The sequence below is a fragment of the Loa loa genome (genome assembly GCF_000183805.2).
Source record: "Loa loa unplaced genomic scaffold supercont3.12, whole genome shotgun sequence".
In the NCBI taxonomy this organism is placed as follows: Eukaryota; Metazoa; Nematoda; class Chromadorea; order Rhabditida; family Onchocercidae; genus Loa; species Loa loa.
Genome location: NW_018108192.1, coordinates 438,543 through 447,773, shown reverse-complemented (window position 1 = coordinate 447,773; position 9,231 = coordinate 438,543). Strand labels below are relative to the sequence as shown.

The 9,231-nt window shown below is 35.3% G+C and overlaps 3 protein-coding genes across 4 annotated transcripts in view; all 3 read right to left on the bottom strand.

Annotated features, from left to right (window-relative positions):
* LOAG_16672 (hypothetical protein) overlaps positions 1-1,882 on the bottom strand; it is a 5,151-nt gene extending 3,269 nt beyond the window's left edge. Inside the window, exons 1-5 of the mRNA XM_020449322.1 lie at positions 1,708-1,882; positions 1,338-1,484; positions 1,128-1,227; positions 316-482; positions 88-234 (exon numbers count right to left, since the gene is read on the bottom strand). Coding sequence (XP_020307184.1) covers positions 88-234; positions 316-482; positions 1,128-1,227; positions 1,338-1,484; positions 1,708-1,800 — 654 coding nt within the window. The 5' untranslated portion in view covers positions 1,801-1,882. The remainder of the gene's footprint in view (positions 1-87; positions 235-315; positions 483-1,127; positions 1,228-1,337; positions 1,485-1,707) is intronic.
* A 936-nt stretch (positions 1,883-2,818) lies between these two features.
* On the bottom strand, positions 2,819-5,663 carry LOAG_10040. 2 transcript variants are annotated; one of them, XM_020448071.1, is made up of 5 exons: positions 5,535-5,663; positions 5,158-5,333; positions 4,370-4,616; positions 3,557-3,949; positions 2,819-3,164 (listed from the first exon to the last, which is right to left on the bottom strand). In XM_020448071.1, exons 2-5 carry the CDS (start codon positions 5,278-5,280, stop codon positions 3,028-3,030), a joined length of 900 nt encoding a protein of 299 aa, XP_020307183.1. In that variant the 5' UTR covers positions 5,281-5,333; positions 5,535-5,663; the 3' UTR covers positions 2,819-3,027. The 2 variants fall into 2 exon arrangements, with proteins under 2 accessions (XP_020307183.1, XP_003145615.1); XM_003145567.2 differs by having other exon boundaries at positions 5,158-5,546.
* A 688-nt stretch (positions 5,664-6,351) lies between these two features.
* Positions 6,352-9,231, bottom strand: part of LOAG_16671 (isoleucyl-tRNA synthetase) — a gene marked incomplete at both ends in the record, with an annotated part of 9,110 nt that continues 6,230 nt past the window's right edge. The window contains 5 exons of the mRNA XM_020449321.1: positions 6,352-6,669; positions 7,124-7,300; positions 7,571-7,696; positions 7,959-8,183; positions 8,509-8,610. Coding sequence (XP_020307182.1) covers positions 6,352-6,669; positions 7,124-7,300; positions 7,571-7,696; positions 7,959-8,183; positions 8,509-8,610 — 948 coding nt within the window. The remainder of the gene's footprint in view (positions 6,670-7,123; positions 7,301-7,570; positions 7,697-7,958; positions 8,184-8,508; positions 8,611-9,231) is intronic.

Sequence of the window (9,231 nt, the reverse complement as noted above, 5' to 3'; positions counted from 1 at the left end):
CTATATATATATATATATATATATATATATATATATATATATATATATATATATATATATATATATATATATATATACGTAATAAACCTGTGGAAGTCCTCTTTTTTTCGCACGAGGAGAAACTTTCGCAGCATCAGCCTGAAGCATCCGTCCATATTCCTCACAGTGTTCTTTATCTTCTGCCCATGAATAACCTTCACGAAGAGTCCAATCCATACCCATTTCAAGACATTCCTAAACTGGAAATTTTCTTCTGAGATGAAAAAAATCAATTGGAAGTACTTTTTCAAGGGAAATACTTGGATTTCAACATGCCTCGAACTGCAGAGCTCCTATCGGAATGATACCCTTTGAACCAACACCCACAGGAATATGATCAAATAACGATTGAGCGAGCTGTTCTTTTAATGGCTGAACATCTTTCTCAGATAAGTTTGTTCGAATTAAACGGACACCACAGTTAATATCAAAACCAACGCCACCTAAAAAAAATGATAGCGCTAATTAATCAATTCACATTTTACTGTTTTGATTAAGGCATCATTTCTTACATACTCGATTGTTCGTTTTTTTCCGAAATCGTACGTCTTATTCAGTTTCTTTTAAACAATCATTAATGCAGTTTACTGCTATACCATTTCACTTTTTATTGCTAAAACCACTTTACTGCTAAAATTTAGAATCATTTTTTCTTTCACCAGTACATGCTTTCGATCTGAGTAATGTCATTCGATTAGGACGTCTCGTAGCTTGATAGGAAGTAATCTCAAACAGAGTAAATAGAGTGGAATGTGCCTAGCAAAATAATATCTGGAACGCATCTTGTTTGAGCATAACAAGGAATGCTCAAATAACTCAAAACAGAAAAGGAATTACAATTCAACGCACTCTGTTGGGAATTGCAAGATAAAAGGTAGCAAATCTGTTCTATGCACCTTTTAACTTATACAGCGCCACCATGGCGGAAAAAGAAGAGCAGAGAGAAAAAGTAGTAGAGAAAGCACCAGTAGTGAGAAATGATTTCGTAATAGAAATGAAAATTAAATATAAAATCCATAGCTTAAACATCGATTAAAAGAAGCTTGAACACTTACACAATCTAAAAATTGACAAAAACAAAAAAAAACCTGGGGATACGACAGCTTCCGGATCAGAAACATCGAATGCAGCAATATTCCCTATAGCAAAGCCGTAACCGGAATGTATGTCCGGCAGACCAACAGACGCCTGAAACTCATTGACTGTATAAATTCATTCAATAAAAATAACATACTAGCTTATTATGAAAAATAAATTTAAAAGGCAGTAAACACAATTATATTCGTATTTCTGCTTACATTAACAATAGCTGGCAGTGCCGCGACATTTCCAACTTGGCGTACGGCGGGTAAGAATCCGCCGATACCATCCGACCTACATGAATTCCTCAATTCTTCAAACATCAATTTTTCTAAAGCTCTGTTGACATAAAAGCGTCCCTCTACCTACAAAAAAATTGCTAAACTTGTAATCGTGACCTTGTCGACTTTTAAATTAAGAAATTAAAACAAAACAAATAGGCTCTGAAGCTTGAAAAATAGAAAGAATTTGCAAGCAATGTGAAATTGGAATTAGTGGATTACTTGCTTAATAGCAAACGACCCAACAAATACAGTACTGCATATCAATGTCCTAAGTCGAAGATTGTACACAAGCTTGTTAATTTACATTCATATTTGGAACGAATCCCTTTTTGATTCTGTACATAACATCTGTAACGCGTTCAATATAGCTGCATTCCTCATCATACGTTCGTGGCATTCCTGTATTTAATCCTAATTAAGTATGACGGTAATAAAGCTTCCACACATACAAATGATTTGTGTAAATTTACGTCTGATTTCAATTCATGCCTAAACCAATTCACTCTAATTCCATCCGGCCTAATTTGGATGAATGGAACGCTTACCAGCTAGTTACCACCACCATACTTTTCTGCCATTCATTGAAATGTCATTCATTTCTGGCACTCATTAAAAGACCAACGAATTTTTACAATGCTAGTACCCACTCCATTCAACCTATCCGAAACATTAGCGGCATTTGACCAATACTACTTAATCTTATCACACAAGGCAATACTTTCAATAAAACTCTTGATCAACAAATGCCATCGTCCCAACAGATGCCACACTGTAAAAGCCTGAACTGCATTCCCCTGTCTCCCGTGTCACTAATAAGACGGTTTTCCCCAACTTACTCTAGCACTTGCCAATCTACTATATCTCTTCCTCTCTTCCGCTAACAGTGCGATCGGGCCACAAACGACGCACAAAAGCTCCGAATTCGCAGCATAGCGAAATGACGAAGTGTCCCATCCGTTATGTAGATGAAAAAAGCGGTAGGAAGTTGATTTATTACCGTTTATTACCATTATTACGTTTATTGCATTTATTACCGGGATTTCAGTGGGAGTTATGCTAAATAGCTAGTCAAAACCTAGGAAGAACAAAAAGAATGCCAGCATCTCAAATTAGTAACAGAGTTTGCAACTAATAGCCAGATATGAGAGTGGTCATTATGGAAAAGTTTCGGAGCATTTGCACAAGAAGCAGTCCCTATCACTAGATTAAGGATATCAAGAATGAATCTCTATCACTAGATTAAGGATATCAAGAATGAACGTAACAGATTGAAAAACGGCGAAGCCGAACAGACATGTACCGAATAGTGCAAGAAGCATGTAACGCACGATACTTCGTTCATTTTTCCTCACATTTATCTGAACCATGCCGTAAAATTAGTGATAATATAGATCTTTCTGTATGCATATACAGTGAGCTAGGAAATGTGGACAGTCTCACATTTATTGCTCTTTTCTTCATTTTATTCTCCTTTACAATTTTCCAAGTTTTATTTACAACTTTCATTTAGTGCAAGGCTCTCATAACCAGTGTCCTGACGAATCAATAAGGGGAAAAAGCCAATTCATTTCTATATTTTATAGTATTTTTTTCATGCACGACTAGCACATGCAAACGTTCAGTCTTATTGCTCTGCTGATTCATTTTCCAATAATTCCATTTGCTTTTCGTGTATTGCATCACGGATCACCTTTTGCAATTTTATATACTCCAGTCGATTCATGCTGCCTATCTCACGTAGTGGGTAGATCAACGAATTACCTGAAGCATGACTAAACTGAGCTTGATGGTGAATCAATGTAACAACAGTCCATCATCAATTCCCTTCCATTTTGCTTCCTCTAGTGGCTAAGTATCTGTATTTCACACTAGTAATTAGTGACTAAGATGACTTTACTCATGCTTTGTATTAAACAATTTCAAAATGAAGACAGAAAAAACGTATCTTAAAAGTATGGCACAATCCAGGAAGTGATGTTCAATTTTCGCAAAGGTATTAGTGTTCAATTTTTTTTTTTTTTTTTTGTCCTCTGGTAATTTAGAGTTACACGCCTGAGGAAATTAGTGAAGCAATTCTGTAGCTTTCTCAAACAATTTAACTAGGAAATTTAGGCAAAAAGATGAAGGAAAGCTGTTTTCTTGATATAACTTACAAAAGGCAGAATATTCATCTTCTGTAGCGAGTACTGTCGATTCAGCTGACTCTCCGTCAATGGTGTTCGAAGCTGAAATCACGGCCTTTCTTATCCTGCATCGTCCATCAACAAAGTGTCTCCCGGAGGCAATAGCTGTTAAATTTCCGTCAGCATTTCTCTTCCCAAGAAAGGGTTCCTGATGAACAACTGCTGCATCTATTTCATCATATACTGAAGTATTTGCTTCTGAGTAAGAACCACTGCCATTACTGAGCCGATCAAGAAACATCATAGCCGAAAAATATTTCCAGCGTGGTTGTACCAGTTTCCCAGAAGCATCTATTTTTACTTTCTTCCGAAGTTTGAAGTAAGAATCTTTCAAATTTTTCCACTGTTTCTCAATATCGTGACCTGAATATAGAAATAAAAGATGGACATCATATATTGAGAACAAGGCGACCAGTCAAATTAAAAATTTCATCACTATCGTATAGTAGTTAAGACATCGAAAACCCAAGTGTTTTAAGCTGGTTTTATACAGAAATTATCATGAGTCCCATAAGCAGTAGTTCCAATTTTCTATCCATGACTTCCACTCTTTTCTGAATTACTTTTTCTCGAAACTCTCTTTCTTTTGTCCATAATGAATGATTGATTATAAATTATTCTAATCATTCTTATTTTAAAGTTGTTTGATATGAAACCACCAACACTGACTTTCTTCTGATATTGTTTACAAATTTGCTGACCCAGCAAATCATGAATTCGTTTATTTTATATAAAAAAGCAAATGTGCTTTTCGTGAAAAGTTCAGATGTTGAAGATGCTTACAAGAAAGCAAGTTTTCGTCGGTACTAAGAAGTGCAGCAATTTCGATGAAATGATCTTTTCGCTGGCCCAAATTTCTCAGTTCTCGACCGTGATCCCAAATTGCAGGCCGAAGATAAACGGCATCAATGATCGAAAATCTTAGTTCATCATTTATCTTGCCAATTGTTTGTCGACTATCATGATGATGTGGAACATGACGCTCATGTTCCACCCCCATTTCCATTTCATTGCTTTTATCAACAGGAATCTGTAAATTATTCTCTTTTAGATAACTGAACGACGATAACGAGAGTTCCACATCCTTTTGTAGGACTTCCACCTTTCCTTCAAAATCTCTCACTACCTCATTAGTATGCACTCATATTCTGCACACTAAGAATTCGTCAATTTTACATCATCGTTTGCTTTGTGATTATAAATCCCTAATTTTTACAAAAAAAAAGCCATAACTCTAAAGTAGTTTGAAGCTGTTCTAATGTCCTATATATAACTATATATGTAACTTAAAAATGGAATAAAATATCGTTTTCCTGTAGCCTTATTGCACAGATTAACAGTATAGAACGCAAAAAGCAGGAAATAACCAAAAGTACCAATTCATAATTTAGTAAATCTACAACAAAAGTAAAACTACAGAGAATTTAACTGGAAACAAATAAAGTAGGGGAATAAAAAACACAGGTGAAATTAAGGTTAAACAAGAAAGTGTTGTAGCATTCAATCCAAAGTTATTCCTGCAAATTTGAAAAATCGAGAAATTCTTTAAATTATTTCGCAAAATCACAAACCTCCACAAAAACGCTTTCATGTTCATCGGGCAGCATATTGTCAACATACGTAGCGCTTGCTGCAGCCGTGGAAGCATCTACAGTATGTATTGCATCCGTAATACTAGCACTTCGCATCACCATCACCTCGCCCTGTCCACCACGACAAAAAACGGAGAAATCGATTTTCACGATATCTAGATGTCTTAGTGTTCAATAGTTTCTTCTCCGAAACAGCTGTAGACACATCTTATTATACATATAAACAACAGAATAAAGCTTGCGCATCTCCTCGTTGCATATACTTCCTCACCACCATATTAGTCCTACTTTTTTTACACTAAATTCTCGGTTGGGATGATAGCTATTGACATCCCGATGCATAAAAACCAATTCACCTAAAATATTCCCATTCCAATTTGGTTCTTGGAAGAACTTAAAACTTGTTGAAGCAATGCGAACCTAATCAGCCATTCGATATCACTTGATACATTCTATAATGGAATTTTCATGTACTATGCAACATTCTTGCACCACAGCAATAATAACAATATTTAGATTTTGAGTTCAAAACATACTGATCAATAACCAAGAATTATTTCTCCTATTCAATTTTTTATTTATCATTTGATAAAAAAAAAATTACTAACTGATGATAAAGGTCACCACAGCAATAACAAGAAGCCGTAAACTGCTTCGAAGCAAATTTAAGATTCTAATGAAGCAGAAGAAGCAATGGAAATTTCTTATTCTGCAAGTGAACTATGACTTCTAGAGCTGGTAACAAAGTCTGTTAAAAACAGTTAAATATTTGTATGGAGACCACGGACAATCATATTTGATAAAAAATTTGATGCTACCTTGATGAATGCAATGATAAATGAGAGGCTTTTGTAAATTTAGAGACGTTTCAGATTCATTTTCTCTCTATTCTTTATCACGCATTTCTATTTTTAATCCTCTAATTTTTTATTAATCAAATCAAATTGACCAGATATTTCCAGAAGCAGTAGAAAGCCTGATGAGTGAAACCCAAAGAATAATTTTTAAATTTTTATATGGAGTGTCAACCGGAAATTCAGTTCACTGACATTTCACAGCTTTCTGATGTACTTCTGTGAAACATGGTATTAACAAGACGTCTCAAATTTACAAACCGATCATATTTTGCATTAAACATCACTTGCATTGTCAATTATAGTACCGCTACTTGCACTACCGTGAAGAAAATGGAGATTTCGAAAAATCATTCCTAGCATTCGTTTTTTGGAGCAGTTCATTTTCGGCTATCGATTTTGAGCACCGATCGCAGTACTCTTCCTCTTTAAGTCTGACATTCCTTCTGCAACGTCTACACAATTCTCGTCCGCAAGCCACCGAATGAATTATGACTTTCTCGCTGGTATTATCACATTCTATTCGAACCATAGAAACACCAAGAATTTCCACTAGTTGAGAATGATAAGAACATGATTCTGCTTGTAGTGGGTACAGTTTCTGGAGGCTAACATCAGGACCTCTTACCAAAACTCCCTAAAAACAAGCAGAATTAAATGAAACGTAATTAATAATATAAACATAAAAGTTTACTCAACCCGATAGTCCTCCTTTATCTTTGTATTTCACATAAACAGATATATAGAGCATTTTACTCACTAGCTGATTTATTTACAGATCGGTGAAGGTTTATGAACAGCGTACCAATCTAGATAAATCACTTTGTCCATACTGTTCTAACATTTTAGATCGAATACTAAGAGCAGGATCCACGACGGAATACAATTCGGTCATATTTGGGTCATTTGGGCAGTAAAATTGATTGCATTCTCTGGAAATGAAAGCAGTCTTTCAAGAAACAAGACTAATAAAGTTTGACCTCAAGCAAAATGTTTTCAATCAAGATCTCAATCCCAAACTGAAAAGATACCGCCGGAGAAGAGTATGCAAATAATCGGATTCTAAATGATTTTTTTTTTTTTTTTTTTACCTTCAGAGCAACAGCAGAATCCTCAACGCTTGGATGATACATGAAAAACTCCGTCACCAAATGAGGCAATATTGGAGCAAGAAGTGCTGCTAAGTTCAATCCAATCTTTGCTAATGTTGCCTGGGCACTCTGTCTTTCAGCAAGCATTCCACAGTACAGCCTATTTTTCACACCACTCTGAAATCCAAATATCGTAAGAAATCAATTTTTCTTAATTTAAAACTTGATAAAGTGTAATAGGCCACACTAAATGTAAAGGGAGATTCGGTGGCAATTAACCATTACATAAAATCAAGAGAATCATTCAATTACTATTAAAATTTGTGTCATTCAGGAGGTTCTCGCTGTGCAATTCACAATGGGGAGAGCTCTTGCAATTAATGCTAAAAAAAAGTGCTATATTTACTTAGCTGGATGATTGTAATCCAAACAAGGACAAAAACTTACAATATAAGGTGAATTGAGCGGATGCTGCAAGAATTGCATATATTCGTTAATCATTAAGGAAAAACGATATTCGTTCCAGTTTTTGAGACATCGTTGTGTAAATTTTGCTAATTCTTGCAGAATGTACTAGAAAAAATTCTCTGTAAATAATTTGTTCAGATAAATGATAAACGTGGCAAAATAATCGTTAACCCTGTTAAACAGTGATAAACTATTTAAATGCATGAAAAACAAAGTAGTCCTCTGAAAACCGATTGATGTACAGTATGATAAGGAATAAGAATAAAGTGACATAAGTAGTTTTTTCCTCCCTGATCTGTTAATTTTAGTTTAATTATAAATTCGTCCGTACCATAAAAAATTTCTTTCAAGCGCTATGCATACTCACCCTATCATTATAAAATTTTTCATCACAGGAGATGGTTCCTTTGTAATCGTGGATTGCACCAAGCAGGAACCAGAATGAAGCACGTAATTGTGCATAATTCCGCCTAACTTCGTCCATTACTGAAGAGCCAATTCGTGCTTTGTCGCCTTTGCATCCATACTGTGCTACCCAAAGACGAAGACCATCAGCGCCATGAGGTTCCTCTTTCAATGATCCATCTGTAATCTGCTCAAGAAGTCACACAAATAACTGACTTCAGAAATTCCAGTTCAAATTCTAGTTAGCCCAGTAATTCCTAATCAAATTTTCACCTTTAAATTTCTCGACGAAAAGATGCAATTAGAAACTGAAAAATGAAAAATGGAATGTCTTCCATAAACACTGAACTGCATTACAAAAAATGGCGAAACAGACAAAACTGCACTGTGTAACCCATATTTGATAAATCTCTATGGAGTAATCTGTGAGAATGTACAGGTATTTAAAGATGAATTTAGTCCTTCCCTAGGTATTTATTTCACAGATTTGTTTTCTTTAATGAAAAGTAAACCAGTTCAGGTCTGACTACGTTTCCTACTGATTTGGACATCTTTTGTTCGTTTTCATCCACTGCAAAAGCATGGACATAGATATACTTGTATGGTAATTCATCCTGAAATAGCAGTGGCCAATAAAAAAAGATGATAAGCCAAGACGTTCAAATAAACTACTTACAAGATTTTTAATCTCGAAAAGGTTCAACTGATTTGATAAAAGTAATAAAAATAAACTAACATACATAATAATGGTGCTGCACTTTGATATTCGCAAATGCATTTCTGCTTAACTAGCTTTGATACCAGCCTGCTAATTTGACTGGGGCAAATGAATTACTTGAAACACAAGACATTGTTATTTTTCGGTTTACTTCAAGTTTACTTCGTTGAGATTTATAACCAACATTCAAAGCAAATGAAGTTAACGAAAGCGACTGGAACCAGCCTCGAAACTGGTCAACGCCTTCCAGAATCAGATCGACAGGTTCCATTCTTTCGCGTGTCGATGCCCACGCAACTCCGCTATCCACCCACACATCTAATATGTCGCATGATTTTTCCAGTTCTTCTCCCACTCTAATTCCATATTTATTCATTAACTGTAATACTTGAATGAATTTAGGGATGTAAGTTTCGGATAAATTGCGGTTTATGGTATTTTATCTACATCCTCCGGTATAAATTCTCCACAGACACACCCTTGTCACAGGGAAAAGCTTGCGATCTTATGAGGTATG

Bases quoted from the DNA above. Each gene is read 5' to 3' on its own strand.
- LOAG_10040 (XM_020448071.1), bottom strand. From the start codon at position 5,280: ATGGTGATGCGAAGTGCTAGTATTACGGATGCAATACATACTGTAGAT. The intron at 4,617-5,157 runs GTTTGTGATTTT...AATAATTTACAG, and splicing joins ATGAAAGCGTTTTTGTGGAG to ATTCCTGTTGATAAAAGCAA. The intron at 3,165-3,556 runs GTAAGTTATATC...GTCATGCTTCAG, and splicing joins AGATGAATATTCTGCCTTTT to GTAATTCGTTGATCTACCCA.